Source organism: Pholcus phalangioides, unplaced genomic scaffold, assembly GCF_987345545.1.
Source record: "Pholcus phalangioides strain wild (caught in Gottingen) unplaced genomic scaffold, Ppha-v1.0 ptg000017l_1, whole genome shotgun sequence".
NCBI classification, from domain to species: Eukaryota; Metazoa; Arthropoda; class Arachnida; order Araneae; family Pholcidae; genus Pholcus; species Pholcus phalangioides.
In genome coordinates, this window is record NW_028301610.1 from 6805381 (window position 1) to 6826164 (window position 20784).

Sequence of the window (20784 nt, forward strand, 5' to 3'; positions counted from 1 at the left end):
TTTGTATTTGTATAAATGTTTATAGACTACAAATTTTTTCTTAAATATGTGGAGATTGTAATTTTAATCTCTTGATAACCCTTAGGTATTGCTGAAAAGAACAGGTTTCAGGTTCCTATTGTCTTTTAAATTGGAATAATAAAACAATATATATATATATAGTTGGAAAAACCCATCTAAATAGCTTAAACTTCTCTGCACAGACATGGAGTGACATGTTTTCCCCTTTCCACTACTAGCAAGAAGCCTGCCCAAAAGCACTGGATGGGCTGGATTAGTGCACAGCCAGATTATAGAGTCTACGGTATTTCATAGTCCCTGCACCTCTTATGCTTGTTTCGTTGAAATTGCTGCACATTGAAACTAATTATGTTTTATATTTTTGTAATTCATTGCAGCAATCACTGATGAATTCTGCAATACTCATACAAGAGAGTGGCAAGCCCCATCTCAGAAAAACAGCATATGAAAGGTGAGGGTATATATATAAATTTTCTGTTGCGATGTTCGGTCTTCATCAGTCTATTTATTTAAAATCGAATATTTTCCCATATCTCATTTTTTGTGAACGAACGTTTTAGCAAAATGAACGGTCCATAAAAATATGTAGACAGAATTTCAAGTTGATTAAGGGATACTACTGTGATTCCCCTAAAAAAATTATAGCAGAAAAATCATCCCTGTTGGAAAGAGAATTTTTATTTAATTGCATAAAATTTTATTCTCCTCGTTGTTTGTCAGTTTATGTCATGAAAACTTTTCATCTGGGTGTCTTAACCACCTTCACTTGTGTTGCCTGGCAACTAAAAAGTAGAATGTTTGTGATTAGACTATTTTTCCTTTTTTGTGACGGAAAAATTTGTTTTATTTTCACCTTAAGTGCCGAATTGAATTTAGCTTTTCTATTGAAAAAATGCACGAAATTAAACAGGGAAAATAGATTTATTTTTGATGCATTTTTCCGAAACATAGTCCACAGTTAAGGGGTTAATCAATTTTTTTTCCATTTTGAATAAATACCAGAGATAGGTGGTAAATAACCTTGAACCCGTCAGATTCTTATTATTTTACATCATGCTACCTTTTCAACTTTGAATCATGAATATCAAAATAAATCTTGAGCATTTAGTGGAACCATAATCTGAAATCCAATTTTTTTTCCTTTCATTTCAGGTTGTATAAGTTGTTGCAGAAAGGAAAGGTGAATGAGCGAATATTTTTTAACCTTGGTATGCTAGCAATGGATGACAAGGAAATGGATTTAGCTGAAAAATGGTTCAAGAAAGCTATCAGGGTGGGTATGCAGATATTCAAGTTTAGGTTTAAAAAAAATTATAGTAAAAGTCAGTTAAAAATTCCCTACAACTCTTAAAATTAAATATCAAACAACATGAATATTGTGTTTTAACCTTTGCTGTTAGCTCTTTAAAAGACAGAATCAAGGACTTTTCTGATTGGGAAAAATATAACTTTAAAGTGAAACAAAATAAAAAATAGATTAAATTTTATCATAGGTTATATTTTATAAGCACCAATATTCATTAGAAGTTCTGCAGAGGAATATGGTGCATGTGTGGTTTAGTAGTGAGCTCTTATAGGTTCAGAAAAAATATGAAATAAATGAAAGTTACGCCTGGTTCAGCAGCAGGTTTAAGAAAAATTTATGCTCTCCTAAAAAATTCATTTCTTCAAGGATACCTGGCGAAGTCTTTGAAATCTCTTCACATAAAAAAAGATATTTAAAACGACACTTCTATTTAGGTCCCAAAATTTATAATGCCTTATCAGTTGAATTAACAAATCTAGCTTTATGTTCTAAATTTAATGCATTACAACAGTTTCTAACATTGAAGACTACTTTTAGAAGTAGATCATTGGACTATACGAAAATCACATACTTAATCCTATAAAAAAAAATTTAATTAAATTCTTAGTTCGTCAAAACAAATTTTTATATTGTGACACATGTCTTAGCTTTGCCCTTCTATGTTGATTGCCAATACTGGTAAAATTACCCCTTGACAACTCATACATTGATATATTTGTATTTTTTCTCTATCTCTTCTACTTTGTTCCTTAAACTAAGATTTGTGTATGTGATTTATGTTTATAACTTGATATATGTTATTATTTACATGTTTTGCATTTCATCATTTGCATAATTTGAATTTGTACTATTACACTGTCCCAGAATAAATTTGAATTTAATTAAAAAAAATATATATATTATACATTATATATATTATCCACTTTTTGTGATAATATATATATTAGTTTGGTCATTTTTATTGAGTTCTTGAAGCTAAAATCAATTGTTTGTACTTCTAAAAATAGCTTGTGTTTTTGGAATGATTTGAAAAAATTGTGATTTTGTAAAGATCTTATTCTCCTTATCATCCTATATTTTTAATAATTTTATTCAACTTTTTCCAATTTTTTTTTTTTTTTTACTTTTTCATTTGATTACTTTTTCAAAGATTCGAATTCCTATTTCGTGAGCTATAGCAGATAAATTTCTGAAATTTAGAGTTTGAATTTTCTCTTTTATATAAAGTGCTTATGAGAGTTAGATATCAGTTGTCCAAAACACTGCAGTATTTGACTAGTTTTTAACAAAATAATTTTCTTAAATAAGCAGATTTTATGTAAAACTTCAAACCATTCCACATTGCAGTTTACAGCTAGTTATGTTGAACAATATTAATCAAGATGGGAAGATTTTGGTGACTTGCATTATGCTGTGGTTATATTTTTAGAGATTCTTGTTTCTACACTGTTAGCTTAAAGAAGACTTCAGAAGTGCTTTATTCAATTTGGCTCTACTATTGTCTGATGAGCGTCGTCCTCTTGAAGCTGTGCCTTTCTTAAAGCAGTTGTTGAAGGTAATTATATGAACGTTTTATTTTATTTATATTACTAAATATAAGTTTCCATGGAAACTTGCATAAGTAAATTTATTTTCAATTAAATATTTCAGCATCATCCAGAACATGTGAAGGGATTAATATTACTAGGTGATATCTATATTAATCATATTAAAGACTTGGATTCTGCTCAAAAGGTACATAGTTTTTTGCTTGTATTTTTTAGGAGTGATTCATTGAATTCTTATTTTAAAAACATTCATTCACTTTAAATTCATTCTCAGCATTGTTTTTAGAAATGTTTTTATAAAAAAAAAATGTTTCAAAGGATCCAACTCTTCAAGACTTTATGCTTATATGTTTGTTGTTTCTCCGTTATTTTCAATCATTGCTAATTGAAATTAACATATTATATAGTTATGAATATAATATACATATGTGTATGTGTGAATAAAATATACATACGCAGAGTTGCCAACTGCTATGGATTATCTTTAGTTTTTTCAGGCAGCTGCACTACAGAAGATGCTCTTAATACTACAGGAATTGCTGTTGTTTTTTATTTTTTTTCAGAAAAAAATTCAGGTCTTTTGAGTTTCTTCCTGCATTTTACAACTTTGAGGTAAAGCTCAACATTCTCTGCTACTGAGAGGCCTAATGCCAATATTGGCATGTCTGCAATGTAATATTTCTTTGGCTAGAATTAACTGAGATCAGTAATATTTCCATATTTTACTGTTTACATTTTGGATATATAGGTATCGTGAAAATTTGATTATAGGATTTAATGATTAGTTTACCCATATTTCACTTTGGACAGTTTTTATTATTATTTCATGGGATCAAACTACAAGAGAACACGGGTATCAAAAGCAAAAACAAATATATAGCTAGTTTGAGTTTCAATGTTTTTTCCATGAAAACTTGTGCTCAAAACACCATAACAGGATGCAGAACTTTTTTGGAATTTTATGAAAGGAAACCCACCATATAAATAAATAAAATCCTGAATTGTGCATCCTGTGTCTCTAGTCTTGCTTCAAAGAATCTTGAGAGATTTTTTTTTTTTGGTTGAAATGAAGTAGCAATGAATGTGCTTTTCAGCTATGTGGTTGGAATTATGGCTTTATCAGTGAAATACTTTTAAAAAAAAGGACAGTAGAGTCATTAATTAGCTGTAGGGTCATGTCAAAAAAGAAAAACTCAAAATCAGTTCACCTTACATAATTGAAAAAAAAAGGGAATCAATTGATATAGAGGTAGGAAGAATATATATTGTGTGTTCTTTTTTTTATCCACATATGCATATATTTAACTTGCTGTAGTAGTTTTTTACACTCTGCTGTACATCAAGAGCATGGTATATTTGAATTTGATTGAAATTATAAAGTTATTTCTTTATATTTGAAACCAGAAAGTATTATGAACAATAATAAAAATTTTAACATGTATATCTAAAATTTAAAAATGTATAAAAACATGTTTATTGTTTATTCAATATGTTAGTGCTATGAAAGGATTTTGCAACTGGATGCAGGGAATGTCCAAGCACTTCATAACCTCTGTGTGGTTTATGTGGAACGAGGTTCACTTCCATTAGCTGAAAAATGTCTTTCCAAGGCTGTGGCTATGGCACCAGATGAGGAATACTTGCAACAGCATTTGAATATTGTGCGGCATAGGCTCCAGAAAAAACAGAAAAATCAAGGTAAAAATATAGAGGATGACTTTAGAGTAGTACCTATGACAAAGATTCTGTCTCCCCCAGCAGCATCTGTGTCAAAAAACTCTAATGCTAATGCTGCAGATGATGGTAGTAGCAGAAGAAAAGCAAATCTAAATACAGGCAGTGAAACAAAGAAAGAACATCAGAAATCTTCCAAAACTGACAGATTTGCCTTTAATCACCACAGCAGTCTAAAAAATTCCAGAGCTAGTATATGACCACATGCAACGATGGAACCAAATATGCTTCAGAAATGTAGGAATATTATATGCTCCATATACAAATATTTTATACGGACTTCATATTTTTATACAAATTGTGTAGTAGTATGAATAAAAAGCCTTTTTAGGGTGCCTGCAGTATTTTTTTCATCTGCCTTTGCCATGTGAGCTGCATCATGTTGCTTTTGATTTCTAATTGTTTAAAATTTTTAAACAATTGCATGAATATTCTGTCCATATTTTGCTTATGATTTCCATCAGAACATGTATCATCCCATAGTGGCAAGCAATGCTCTCATGCTAATAATTGCTGAAGATATGAGAAATGTGCTCGTAAAAGTATTAATGTATTGTATAAAAGCTAATTACTTCTCTCTATTTGAGAAAATTAAAGATTCATTCAATGAGCTGGAAAACCTTCACAAATTACAATCCATAATATAATCTATTTCTTTATTGAGTGACAGAAGTATAGAACTGTCTGAAATAATTTTTTATGATAGTGTTGAAAGTTCCAGTGCGTAAGTATTTAGAAATCACATCTCCTTGTTGTCTCATTTGTACAATAATAATTCATTTGTGAAACATTGAGTTTTTTGGTATACTTTTGATTTTTAGTTCAATAACAGCCAATAATAATTCAGCCAATAGTTTTTAACTGTTTGAATTATGACCAAATCCTAGCATAATTGAATGCTGTTTCTTTAAATGTGTCTGATTTAACTTGAAATGAAGATAATATACTAAAGCTGATAAAGGATTTCTTGTCACTATGGTTGAAGATTCTAATATTGCATTGGTGAAGACTTCTGATCTCTCACAGTTTTTATATATTTGAAATATGATTTTTTTTTTAATCTGAAGTTTTATCACATTTCATCTAGCATAGTATAAAACATATCATCTACATGAAATCATATGTGCTTGTCTTTGTATGAAAATGTTTTGTCAACAATGTTTGTTACATTGTGTTGATATGAATATTTTTCGTCTTCCTCTTGTAAATATTTTTGGTTATACAGTTGAACCCAGCATATAATGAGCAAAATTTTCTGTCCCATCTCAGAAATGTTCACTCACTGGACCCAATAATTGTATGCATTATTGGAGTACGCAAAGGGAAGAGGGGGTTTTGGGATTCAACCCCCCCCCCCTTCTCATGAGCCAAGATTATGGTGGTTTTTTGCAGTTAAAAAAACCATAGGAAAGGAAAAAAAATAAAACATCCTTTCACTTTTAGAAAATCCTGCACACACTACTGATTGTAAACCTCTGGATATAGTGAACCAAATCCTTCGCTCCCCTTGAAGTTTGTTATAACAGGGTTCAACTACGATTAGGCCTATGCATTTATTTTACCGGAATAACAAAGGCTGTTCATGTAATGTACAGATTTTGTTGATGAGTATCCTTGTAGTCTTTGATGTATGTTTGTTTCCTACTCTAGTTAATTATAACAATCTCAATTTTAAAAGTGAAAAAAAATCAAAATTTGGATGAAAAAGTACCTACATGCATGGTCTTGGTGTAAATATAACATATTGATATATTTACTATCTTGTTGTTGTTAGTACAGTGCATCAGAAATATTTCAAATTTGTGGGTGCTTATCTTGATTTTCATATAGGAAATTTTGATTTAATTCTGAGGGTTCTGTGACCAAATTTACAAATTTCTGTGGGTGTTTCAGCACCCACAACAACACCAGGCTCTGATGCCACTGGTACAGTGATACCTTGGCTAACAAAGATAATTTGTTCAGAAATCTCACTTGTTCTCCAAAATGTTATTTCCCATAAGTTTTTATGAAAAGTCATTTAATTCTTTCCAGATACTGCAGAAAATTTAAAGATAAGTTTTTTAAACACCAAGGAATGCTATAAAAAAGACAGGAACTGATGAAAGGTTAAACAACTTCAAAACTAGATAAATGAGCATTTACAGGAAGATGAAGATACTGAAGATCTTTTCATTTTACACTATGTACACAACCAACACCAACTTGACACAATCCTGTTAAATTTGTAGTTGTCCTCATCCATTTGTGATTTTGTCTACTTGTTTCTGTATTTGATACATGCAGATGGAAAAGATAAGCTCCTAGAATTTCAGGACTGTTCAGTTCGATGCTAAAAGTTTTACACTGAAATAATGCATGCTCTAAAGACATAGGCTCCCTTTTTTCAATTTATTTTCTATTAGCCGAATCTTTCATTTTACATGTAATTGTTCCAAAACATTCAGAAAGTGAAGTGAAGGTACGACTGAAAAAAGATCCTGAGATGGACATGAATTAATCAGGATCAAATGACAGTGGTTCTGATGATTTGCACTAAAATTCAGCTCATGATGCTGCTGTTTTATATTAGCGTGTGCATTCATATTAACAAAACTGTTTGTTAGCTAAGGCAGAAAAACATCGAAAAAATCTTTGTTAGCTAAAAAATTTGAAAGTGTTTGTTAGCCAGGGTATCTCTGTATACTGATTTTAATTTTTATTATTTTGATTTGGCACTTCACTATGGAGTTGAATAAATGTAGAAAAATCACTGAAAAGTTTGTATTTCAAACAGCCTACACTCAAGTAAGGGAAAAAAAATAGATTCTATCGTTCATTCCATAAATGCTTTATGCCCTGTAAGCTTTGAATTATTACCAAAAATATATTTTTCAGATAGTTTTTAAATTTTAATAATCCAAAATTATTTATCTTAATGGGACAAATTTATGAATATAAATAGAGAATATATTTGAAAAAATTCAATGGGGTAACTTTAAAACTTGAATTTGGTTTTCAGTTATGTTTTCAATTTTATTCTGAATGCTCAAAATGTTCTGTTTTTTAAATTATCCTTTCTTAAGTAAAACAAAACTTATTTTGGTGTTATGATGGTTTACTTATGATGGTTTTACTACTGATGGCTTTTTACCATCAGGAGTGGTAAAAAAATCTTTAGTTTATTGATTGCTAGAATGACGAGACTCAAACATGTAATAATATGGTACAGCTGAAGAATGATTTGATACGGAAAGATGTTATCAGTGCCTGAAAAAGTATTGTACATAGGAAATCAAGCCATGTATCATTACCACAAAAATATTGCAGAAAAACAACCTGAATATCAAACTCAGATTCAAAGGCAAATATAAATTTAACGTACCTTACTATTTTAATAAATGTTCTATATAAAACTTCTCTCTACACACAGTCATTTTAAGGCAGATGTTACTTGAATGTTATTGTGGCTATAACTAAGATATTTTAACAGTTGCAGTGATCTCTTAATTATGCACCTTCTCACTTATATGTTTCTCTTAGTTATAAGATGATTTTCTGCATTCCTACTCAAAGTTATAGGTAAGCAATGCTATTTATACTTATACGTTTCTCTCATTTATGCATATTTTTTCCTTGTACTCTCGCACAATGAATTAATGAGAGATCACTGTATATACAGAGAAACTTTTTTTTTTCTTCAAATGTTTATTTCAGAGAATATTTCTGGCAAACATTTATGCATTATAAGATCAACTTTTAATAAACATCACTGGTATGTCCTGTGTTATATTTGGTTTTATAAAGTGCCTTCTGTCACCTCTTTTGTCAAAAAAACTATGTTCTCTACAGTCAATTTATATAGGCATTAATGTGATAAAATTGACTTCAAGCATTGACTATATATTTCCTATTGGTTCATTAAAGTTGTTTCTGACAAAGGAACCATTCTTGGTGTGGACACTAATACCAAACCTCCTGTTACATTAAAAAATTATGTTATTCATTTTCTTAAATTATTATTTTTTCATTAGCCAGTGAACCAATTTATTGCATTTAGTCAATTAGTTAACATTCAACTCTCTCTCTCTTTCTCTGTATACTTTTTTATGTAAAATTTTGAAATATGATATTTATTGAAGAACACACTCTTATTTACACTTATTGAGAAATGACCACACTTTCCTCTTAGTGTTTTTTTTTTCTATGCTCTGAAACTAATTGAAGCAAAAGATTTCAAACATTATCTTTCTTTCAGGATGGTCTAAGTAATTTTCTATAAAGGTTGTAAAAAAACTAACAAACAAATTTCATTTAGAGCTTGCTTTGCTGATGGAAATATAAAGAAACCAGTAAATGTTATATTCAGAATTAATTCTACATTTCTAAATTTTAATTTTTTTTCCCTTTTATTTTGTACAGGACACCCCCCCCCCCAAATTAAAAAAAAAAGAAAATAGGCTTTCTAAATAACAAATTTGGAGATACATTTAGACAGACATTGTGTCATTTTAAAATTTGCAACTTTCATTCAAGTCAATTTCATCTAGTCAACTTCTTGCTGGAGTGTTTTGTTTGACACTGAACAGATAGATGGATCAGAAAGAAATTACCTCTAGGAGGATGAAATGAATAGGAAATGAGCAGCACATAGGTAAGCCTATAAATGTAAAAGCTCTAGCGGAGCTCTTGATGGTTATGGGGTTGTTCTGTGGAAACCATTGCTATTTTATTCTTCCAGCTGCTTCAGATTTCATTATAACTAAAAGTAAACCTCAATTCAGATGTTCTATGTGTCTTAAGAGTCAATCACCAACATACAGATGTTTTGTGAACAAGTGCCAGGAAGGAGGGTTTGATTGATTGTGGGGATAACCATGAATTGAAGATGCATTGACAACTAATTAACTCTATGTGCATTATGATTGGATAAGCTGGTGGTTTCAGAAATCTTGTGATACATTGGACTATTGATAGGCCATTTGTAAGTCAAGAGATTAGATTAGTTAGTCAAGTTTCAAACTATATTTCAACCAACTGTTGTTGGTCTACCTTTCTTCTCACAATGTCAACAGAACAGAAAAGATTGTTCTTGGCAATGGATGAAGAAAAAAAAATTAATTAATGTGCAAACCCTCTCTTACAAAGGCAGAAATTGCCAAAAAGTATGGGATTAAAAAATTAAATTGAGTCCTGTAATCCAAGATCAACAAGAGTTTCTATGGCAAGTGGTTCCAGCAGCTTTCCACCATCTTGAAAATATTTTGGAGGAGTAAGATATTCATGTGAAATGTTATCCTACATCAATTCTATGGAATCTTATATTTACCAAAATGGTGTGATGAAGCAAACAAAAATAAGTTATTGTTATGGAAATCATCAATAAAGATGAACGGTTAACTCTTTTTTTTATTTCACACATTTTTTTCATAATCTTCCCAATTTACGAGCTTTGGTTTTCACAAACTAATTATCAAGTCCATGCGGGTTTGTAAAAATGAGTGTTGACTGTATACAGGGTGTCCAGTGAAGTTTGACAGAGTTTTGTGATTCAAGAAACCCCACTCCAAGTGAATAAAAAATTTTCCAAAAAAATAATTTTTCACAGGATTGCTGTGGTGGTTGAGTGGTCATAGTGATGGACTCGCATCACAAGGCCCTGGGTTCAAGCCCCACTGGTGCCACAATGGTAGTTGGCTAAAGTTGGTTTTCTGTGGTTTCCACTTTCAAGGTGCAAATGTGAGCTGATGTCTCTGTTAAAAAGTCTTGCTGCAGAGAGCAACAGACCTATAGCAGTAAAAATATTCAATCATTACACTTCACTGACAATTTGAAATATAGATGGCAGCCAGAGCCGAGCTTAGGAATTTCGCAGCCTGGTGCAAAAACATTTTTGCGGCCCCTCCAAAAAGACTTTATGTCACTCCTGAATCAAATACTGGGATTCTCAAAAATAAAGATAAACATTCTGAAACATGTTAGAACTGTATTTGAACATATAGATTAATTTAAAATTACTACAGTATATTCCGCTCAACGTTCCCACTTAGAAAGTTTTCTCGTTTCATCATTATCATCAACCATTTTCAATCCACTGCTGGATGAAGGTCTCTAAACTTTTCCATTTTACTCTGTCTGATGCTTTAACCATCCAGTTGACTCCAGCCACTTTTCTGATTTCATCTATCCATCTTGCGTGGGGACGCCTTCTCGAACGTTTAACACTACGGGGTACCAATCTAGAATACTTGTGGTCTATCCTGTCTTCTTGCAATATGTCCAGCCCATTTCCATTTTAGACGTTTATTCTTTCCATGATATCATATACCTTTGTGTGATTCCTTATCCAAGTGATTCGCTTTCTGTCTCTCCTTGTGATGCCTAGCATACATCGTTTCATGCTCCTTTGTGTTGCCTGTAGCCTAAATTTGTATCGTCTTGCTTGTGAGTGTCCATGTTTCAGCTCCATAAGTCAGTGCTGATAGCACACACTGGTTAAACACTTTTCTTTTCATACATAATGGCATGTGACTCTTCAGAATTACACAGTTTTTGCCAAAAGTGCTCCATCCAATCCTGATCCGTCTGTTCATTTCATTAATGATTCTGTTGTCCATGGTAATTTCTTGTCCCAGGTATACATAGCTTTCTACTTCTGTGTTGTTGAGCAAGACTGTCCTCTTCAACGCAAAGGGGTTGAACATAACTTTAGTCTTTTACAGATTCATTTTCAAGCCCACCTGAATACTTGCCTTTGCCAGTTCTTGTATCATTTCTTCTAGTCCGTCTAGATTATTCCTGATAACAACAATGTCATCTGCAAAACGCAAATGGTTGAGAAATTCTCCATTTATTTTAATTTCTTATCCCAATCAAGTTTTCTGAATACTTCTAAAACCGCAGTAAAGAGTTTTGGTGGGATAGTATCACCCTGTTTGACTCCTTTTCCAAGTTTAACTTTGTTTTTCCTTTATCCAAATGAATCGTTGCAGTTGCTTTGTCATATATTTTCCTGACGATACTCAACCCCAATGATGATCTTCTCTACCCCAATTACATCTAGAGCTTTAACAACAGCAGATGTGAAGACACAGTCAAATGCTTTCTCAAAATCAATGAAGGTCATACACAATGGTAATTCATATTCCTTGTATGTCTCTTTGAGTTCCCTGATTGTTTGGATGGGATCCATTGTACGAAATCCACTTTGAAAGCCTGCTTGTTCGTTTGGTTGGGCTTTGTCCAATATGGATTCAAGCCTGTATGCCAGCACTTTGGTGAAGATTTTATGAGGTATTGATAATTCTTGGCATCCTCTTTTTCACCCTTTTTGTAAAGAAGAACCATCATTGCATTATTCCAATCTTCAGGCACATCCGATTTTATGAGGCAATTTGTGAACAAAGCAGCTAGCATACCGGAAAATTCATCTCCTGCTGCTTTAATAATGTCTATTGAAATCCCAGCTTTACCTGGGCATTTCCCTTTTTTCATATATCTTATAGCCTTGTAGACTTCTTCTTTCAGCACAGGTGCTGCTTGTACAAATTCTGCTCCATTTTCTTTTCTTCCTGCTCCCTTTCTTCTGTTCCGATCCTGTTCTTCACATGTTTGTATAAATTATTATAAAATTCTTCATCAATACTAATAATTTTATTTACATTTTTTGTATGTTGCCATCTTTCCTTTTTTGGAGCAAAAATTTCCTTTCTCCCAACACACAGTTTTCGTTTTGCTGATTTTAAGCTTCTATTTTCTTCCAGTGCTTTCTTTACAATATCGCGATTAAACTTCCTGACATCATCTGTAATCTGCTTTACAAAGTTCTGCATATTCCAATTTTGATTTAGGATAATTCATCTTAATCTGAAATTCTCTCCGGTCTTTCTCTCCGTTTAGTACGACTTATTTTCATAATCCTAACTTTTACTAACATTTATCGAAATTTCCCGTTTAAAGCGTTTTCCCACCTACAACATATTTCATGATGAGATTTTGGAAAACGCTATAAGTAAGACTCGTTGTATGTGAGCTCTTCAATGTTATTACTTGTTTCTTGCCACAAATAAAATCCAAGATTACAATCTTAATATTTGAATATTCAAATTCGAGATTTAAAAGATGCCCTGCTATACATTGTCGAATATTAAGAACACTAGCTGCAATCAGCCTAAACCTCAGATATGATTTATTTAATAAATGACAAACATATTGTCTTATTAGAGAATGAACTACCAAGCTACGTAGCCTACATCATTTGTGCTCTTGAATGTTTTTATGCATGAACACTCTGTTCATGAAACAAAATATCTCTAATGTTGGTACTGTACTAAATGTGTAATTAGATTGAGGGAAAAAAATCAGTGAGAGACGTCTTACCTTTTATTTCTTTCGGAAGTTTGGTATTAAAAATTGTCAAAATTTTTAATTTATGCATTGTATATCCATCTTCTGAAATATATGAGAATAATTCAGATAGTGGTGTTTGAAAATTTCGAAGAAGTTCTCAAGCCTCCTTAGGGAAACATGACAGTTCAGAGGTTCCCAGGAACACATGCAATTAACACTCTGAAGGGCAGTGAGAGTTACCTCGCTCTGGGGCAGTTATCATCTAGAGATGTCCATGCTACAGTCTACTATCAATAGTGGAAAAAATTTGCAAAACATCTGCTGAAAAAGAAAAGGGTTTCTTTTGAAATAATTGCTGCCCCTGAAGTTTTACGACCCGGGTGACCACACCTTTTGCACCCCCTAAATCTGGCCCTGATGACAGCACTAAAACTTCACTTGCAACACTATATACACACTCACTCAGACTGTTAGGTGCCCACACACACTTCCGCCACAACTCAAACGGTAGTATATTACTCATTGCGATTGACCAGGATTGTTCTCAGTTCTTTATTAGGAAGAAGAACAAGAAAAGCCTTATAGAGTAATGTCCCATCAAGTGGTTACGACGGTTTGCCGTCGCTGCCATACATAATGTTGGTGCCTACGATGGCATTTGCAGACGCGCAGACTTTTTCGATCTTTTTCACCAGTCAAATGGTTAAGACTGCATTTGCCGATGCTGATATACGTAATGGTGTTGCCTACGATGGCATTTGCAGACACAAAGACTTTTCGGTCTTTTTCACAGATATGGCGAGATAATTTGTCATACATGTGCTGCCAACTTTGTACAGCCATCCTTCTACTTTATTATCTCATCACTAGATGGAATTGACAATTATATTTCAAGGTCTGAGATTATTATTACTATTATCTTTGTCATGTTTTGCAAAGCTGCATCCCCATCACTTTTTTTTTTCTGATTCCCTTACGAAGATACATCTGTTTTATTACTCATTCTTTTAGCAAAGGTTCAACTACTATGGTTCTACATAAATCCATCAACAGCATTTCGTTTAGTCACAGGACATTATGACCGCCCCTCCCCACTTTTGGGGTGTCATATTATGTCTCGACACATTCAAGCTATAAAAAAATATTTTAATATTTCAAACTTCCAAGAAAAGGGAAAAAGCGTGCGCATGTTCAAAAAAAGTGACCACTGTGGGTAACGCTCAGAGAAATTAATTGGACAGTTGACTGGTTAAATACATGTCATATGGTCACCTTACTGTCTTTCAGATAAATTGTAAAATAATATTTATGGTGTCTTACTATTACACGGAGTTGGAACCAGCTTCTGGGGCAAAAATTCAATCTAAAAAAATTAACATTTTAATATTAATCAAAAGAATGATTTGAAGGAAAAATTTGCATTGCAATGGGGTCTTTCTTGAATTAATTTCCATGGTGAAAATGTCTGCAGTTTTTGACCAATGAGGTTGGTAGAAAAACTACTGGAATGGCTTTTTATCAGTTGTTTAGTCATGCAAATGTTCTGACTTTGTTTAACCTTCTCAGCGACAGTATGCAATATCTCCATCTCCTTAAAACCCTCTTATTTTAGCAATGATGATACAATGATCCAGGTACTTTGTAACTCCTAAGAACATGTTTTCCATTCCCTGGAAAGAGCTTTTGATAAGATTGAGGGAGGTGGTGTTTAAAGTACTTTCTTCTCCTTCTCTTTGGGGTAGTATAGGAACATAACAGTATAAATGGAAAAAAAATATTTCTCTTCCTTGGTTTTCATTTTTCTCATAGTCTAGGTCAAAGTACTATCACCTCGAGAAAAATTCTTCTTGAAAAAACTTGTGGCATTTTGCATAGAGTGTGGTTATTTCTGCTGTGACAACTATAATGCAGATCAGTGAAACAAAACAGTGCAAATGATTAAATGACATCATTTCATCAAGTTGAAAATAAAAAAACAACTTACACATCCATAACAAGAATTTTTATTTACATTTACAAGCTCTCAAGGTTCTGGGGAATACCAGGTGGAAATCTATGATCTAGACATGGTTCAAACTTCATGCAGTTCCTTCCTCAATAGCAAAGGGCAAGTTATTAGTTCAACTAAGATATCATAAAGCACATTGGCATGAAATGCTATACATACCTCAGTTTCTGTGGTGATCAATAAGATATTTGAATTAAGAAAAGCTGATTTGGTAGATGGTGAGAAAAATTGTATTTTCAAAAGATTTTTGCAATATGTTAGCTAGGTTTGGGGTGAAAATGTTCTTTGATAGAATGCTATCAAGTTGTAACTTTTTGTATTATTTATTATTTGGGCATAGCTTATACATTATCAAACATCAATTAACAACAGTTATTCATATTGAGCGACAACACTAATATTAAATTAGTTCACAGTTACTAAAAATATAAACAAATAGATATATAGAACAGGAAAATCACATTAAAGGAAAAAAGAGCAAATCACCCTAGATTTAGATCAAAATCTAACATCCTTTACATCCCAATGCAGAAAAGACGAAGTTCATAAAATATATGGCATCTCACTGATTTCATAATTGATTAATCCTGATCCAGAGAGTGCAGAGTATGAACATCTCGTAAGAATTATATAAATGCTGTGTTTATATAATTGTTTTTTAAATTTTCAGCACTATTATATTTTTTTATGTTATGTTTAAAATCATGGTGCTTTTTTTAAGTACAATCTTCTATGTGATTCTTAGGTTATAGGGCACTTTAAAAATATAGTCTGTGTTTCCTGTATATTAGTTTATTAAAGTTACAAAGTCCATTTTTCAATGAATTAATATAAGTAGTTGGATTTGGGTTGAGTTTGACTCTGGGGTTGCTTCGGGAGTTACTCATTAGGTGGTCCTTAATCTCAAAAGATCTTTTTATTGTCCTTTAGAATAATGATCCATAACAGAGTTGAAAAAATTGTTGGATTTCAAGCTCTAAATTCACTAATATGAATACAGTGGATTCTTTGGTAGTCTATTCCTATTCAATTGGAAATAGCACAAATGCTCAAACTGTCTATAACGATGACCTACCTATAGAAATATTTTATCTAGGTCCCTACATTATCACAGGGCTGTCTTAAGAACATCATGGGCCCCGGGCCAAGTGATGTTTTTTAGGCCCTACCTTGAAAATTCTCGAAAATTTCAATCACTTCTCATTTTTATGAGGCCCCTCTCTTCTTGAGGCTCCGGGCCATGCCCGGGTGGGCCCATGCATTAAGATGGCACTGCATTATTGTTATAATCAGGTTTTACTGTATATTGTTGTTTTTTACTTCTAAGGTCTTGATCTAGCTCAGTGTTTCCCAAAGTGGGCAATATCGCCCCCTGGTGGGCGATGGAACGGTCCGGGGGTGGGGGGGGGGCGATAGAAGCTATGGATATAGCATAGGATCCTATGGGTTTGCTTGAGTTGGGGGGCGATGAGAGGAAAAAGTTTCAGAAGAAGGGGGCGATGGAACAAAAAGTTTGGGAAACTATGATCTAGCGTAAGAAAACTAAATCCACTTTCATCAAACCAACTGCTTTTCCAAACTGCAAAATGCTAATTATTTTCAATATACTCATACAACAACATATCCTAACAAAATTTAGTTACTCGCATTACACTCAAATATCACAACTCCAGATTTGAATTTCATTAGTTTTTTTTTTTATCACACTATCGACACAGCCTATTATAGTCAGATTATTACATACAGAAAATGTGTTTTTTTAAATTGAAATGCTGATCAGTTTCAAAATAAAGCTAAATATTTTTTTACCGGTAATTCGTATGTTATGAAATGAATTTTTGCTCTTTCCTCCTACCTTTAAAATGTTCTCAAGTTCATTCAAGTGTTGACTGACTGGCTGTCCTGCGTGCATGTATAAGTACAGTTTCACTATTCTTTTTCCAAATTTATGAATTCAGTTAGCTTTATAATTCCAAAAGTTTTTGTACCAAAATATTCAACCACATGATGTTTGGTATTCAGTTGTTTGTATAGAAAGGAGGAGCAGGAAAATGTTCAGAACTATTTTGAAAAGTTCTTTAGTTACGAAATGAAACACTTTTTAGTTAATTTTGTGACAATACTTTGAACCCTTTCAAATAGATTTTTATCAGACCTATAGACTGTCAGTCAGCTAAGGGTGTTGGTATCTAACTGAAATACACTGACTCAAAGTTGTAGTGAAGATATAACTGTAGCTATTCTTCTTACAGATAAAATTTTTTATTCTTATGTTGTAGTGCAGATTTCACAAATGTAATGAGGTTCACAAATGGCATGTAGTATCTTTAATTTGATCATTTTTGTCGCACCATGGTCATTTTCTGCACACGAGGGCTAATTAGACCGGGACCTACAATTTATTGCCGATTCCGAACGGCAGGCTTGTTTTTTATACTCATCGAGAGGTTGGTGCACTAACCCCTCGATGGGGGACTCCCTGCGGTAGTGTAGTATCTTTCATATAAATTGAATATTTTCAATCCTTTGGCTGTGCAAATAGTCTGTGTTATGCTCCTTTCTCTGCGTTGGCAAAAAAAAGTCTTTTTTTTTTTCATTTTTCTTGTGTGAAAAGTAGATGGCAATCAAACTCAGACATTGCATAGATTCAAAGAATTGGAGAAGGGGGAATACAATACCAGGAAACCTGTCAGAAAGGGAAATAATGAAGGGGGAGAATAAAACATATTTGTACGTCATTTTTCTATATGTCATTTTAAGAATTTCCTCCAGAAAAAGCAATTTGAATCATCAGAGGATGATTGAGCAGGCCATCATCCAAAAGTGATGGGAGCAGGTTAAGTATAAGTAACTAAGTATTTTTCTTTGTTTATTCCATTATTTATATAAGACTAGGCTTCCTTCATTTCAAATTTGGAGATGTGTCAGTTAATTTTTGATAACTATCACCATATTTATCCACCCTTTATTTTATGACAACTTCTTTATTTTATGATAGTGGTGTGTTCAAAATGTTTGTTGTTCTAAATAAACAAAAAATAAACCCAATTCTTTATTTCATCCCTTTTTAAGGGCGAAATGTTAATTTAATTCTTAGAGAATAGTGCACTCACACTTCATGAGCATTCAAACATTAGTAAGCATTGGAAAGTATAATGGACTTAGCAAACATTGTAACAAGTTTGCACTATGTGTCTGATTATTTACATTGAAAACCCTATGTGGAAGATCAATAAATTTGAGCAGGATTGAGCTGTATGGGCTCACATCCAAAGTTTGGCCAGCGGCTGGCTAAAGCCTGAATTAGTCATCAAATTTTTTATATACTTCAGAATTGAGCATATGACATTTCTAGCTAACAAAGTGGTGCTCCATTTTTCCCAATTGGCCAGGCTTGAAATATTAGCTGTAAGACACACACACATATATGTGTATATATATATATATATATATCACGATAAGAGCCAGAAGACTGGTAAAACCCCAAAATATGCTTGTAAACATTTTCTCATTACAGACTTTTACACAGTCAAAGCCGTTTTTATTAATCAGTTGACCATCATGAACTTATTAGTTCCAGTGCCGTCTTAAGGCATGGGCCCACCCGGGCACCTCAAGAGAAAAGGGGCCTCACAAAAATGAGATCTGGTTGAGATTTTCAAGAATTTGCCTGGTAGGGCTTCAGAAAAATCATTTGGCCCGGGGGCCCATGATACTCTTAAGACGGCCCTGATTAGTTCCTGCTGCATATTAATTAATAATTATAATTACTACAATTATTTATTAACCCTTTGCATAAATCCCTTTGGTGATATATTTGAATGATTTGTATTAGACGTATAGGCGATAAATGTGGAAGCCTTGTTCCTCATTAAAAAAAAAAGAAATAAGGGTGAGGAGGAATAAGTACAGAGATATATTGGGTAAGAGAGTATATTAGTACAGTACCTTACTTTTTTTGCCTTCACCTACAAGCTTGTTTTGTAGGTTTTTACTTGTTCTCTTACTTCTATGTACAGTATATAATGGAAGGATTAGTTATGAGAAAGATCCATTATATATATGTGTGGGGAGGGAATGTTGTGGAGAACGAGGAGGGGAAAAAAGCTGAGGATAACTGCCACCATCATTATCTCCATTGCTTGTTATCAGTTGATCGTTATATTGTTGAGATATCATGATGGTGGTGGGAGAACAGGGGGGGGGGGGAACACACACAACTTTGTTTCGTAGGGTTACAATAAACCTTCATGATCAGGAAAAAAGAGGTTGAAAAAACAGTCAGCTCGATTGAATTTATTTCACTTTCATTTGGAAGCAATATTACATCCCTGCTCAGAAAGGGGTTAACAAATTAATTATCCAACATGAACTTACTAGTTTCTGATGCTAACTATGTAAGTAATAATATCATAAATTAATTCATTTATTTAAAATTCATATGGTTCAGAGTAAATTAAAAAGCTGGTTTTTAATGAATCAATTGACCACCATGAATTTATTAGTTCCAGACACTTTTACTAATTAATAATTATAATTAATTTATTATAATGGTCAATTATTGATTAGTTAATTGTGTGGGATCGTGACAAAATATAAGTTTTACTTGAATTCCGTATTTATTATTTTACATAGGATGATCTTGCGTATAAGACGAGGTATGATTTTAAAGATCAAAATAAAGTGAACTAGATTTATTCATTCAACTTCTTATTTCATTTATTCACAGATGACAGCATAAGATTTTTGGGACTAGATGACATAAATGCAGGGTGACGAATTGTATAGGGAATTTCTCAAATTCTCTGGGGGTGCTCAGAATGATGTTATAAAAAGTCGCCTGGCAGTCCAGTGGTTAGGGAGCTAACTCCTGACTCTGCAAGTCTGGGTTCAAATCCTGGTTCGGACATGGATGTCTACTAACACACTAACAAATTTCCTGGACAAATCTTGGGCATACGTGATGATTACGTTATTTAAAAAAAAATAAAAAATACTGTGGGGGCTTGAACACCCACTGCATGTGACTCTGTTGTCAGGTTCCCTGTGTCTGGCTTAGGACCTCAAATCAAACAAAGGAGGGCAAATGTATTGGAAACGTTTACTAGTTCTGAAATTATGTCTTTCATAAATTCTGAATTTTCATTAAAATTCTGGAACTATTTCCCTCATTAGTTTTCCATTCTTTCGCTTTCTGTTTCTGGCTTTAACTTTTTCATTGATATTGAATTTTTAATGAATCCCAAATTATCATTTTCAATCAGTCAAAATTATCATTAGTTCTGGAGTTATTTCTTAAATTATCTCTTTTTTTTTTTTTTTTTTTTTTTTTTTTGCCTTTTAGCGAGACATTTTTTGTTTAGATATTCGCTCGTGCATATGGGATGACCTAGGTTTTTGAAGCAGTGAAAAAATTGAATAAAACCTCATACTATGTATACGCAAGTAAATATGGTACTTATAATTATTTATTAATAAGCATCATTCATTAGTTTATTATTAAATATAATTAGAATTTTTAATTAACTATAATTATTAATAAACTATAACTATTAATTAACTATAGTTATTAATTATAATTATTAAATAAATAATTTATTTATAAGCATCAGGCACTAATAAGTTCATCATGGTTAATTGATTCATTAATGGTCTTTGACTTGGTAAAAGTCTGAACTGAAAACATTTTTATAAGCGTATTTAAGGCTTTTACCAACTTGTCGTGGTAAAACCTAGGTTTTACTGGTAAATCCTAGGTTTTACCATACTTTTACTGTTTTACTGTAATATAAATATACAGTCTTAACTTCAAACTAGCATCAACCCCACTTAGCACCAGA

At 32.6% G+C, this 20784-nt stretch overlaps 1 protein-coding gene across 1 annotated transcript in view; it reads left to right on the plus strand.

The window, feature by feature from the left end:
- The window catches only part of LOC149072164 (protein O-mannosyl-transferase Tmtc3-like), a 101134-nt gene extending 96192 nt beyond the window's left edge, over positions 1-4942 (plus strand). The window contains exons 17-21 of the mRNA XM_089246805.1: positions 399-472; positions 1174-1294; positions 2781-2882; positions 2978-3061; positions 4371-4942. Of these exons, the coding sequence (XP_089102931.1) occupies positions 399-472; positions 1174-1294; positions 2781-2882; positions 2978-3061; positions 4371-4808 (819 nt within the window). The 3' untranslated portion in view covers positions 4809-4942. The remainder of the gene's footprint in view (positions 1-398; positions 473-1173; positions 1295-2780; positions 2883-2977; positions 3062-4370) is intronic.
- The last annotated feature ends 15842 nt before the right edge of the window (positions 4943-20784 follow it).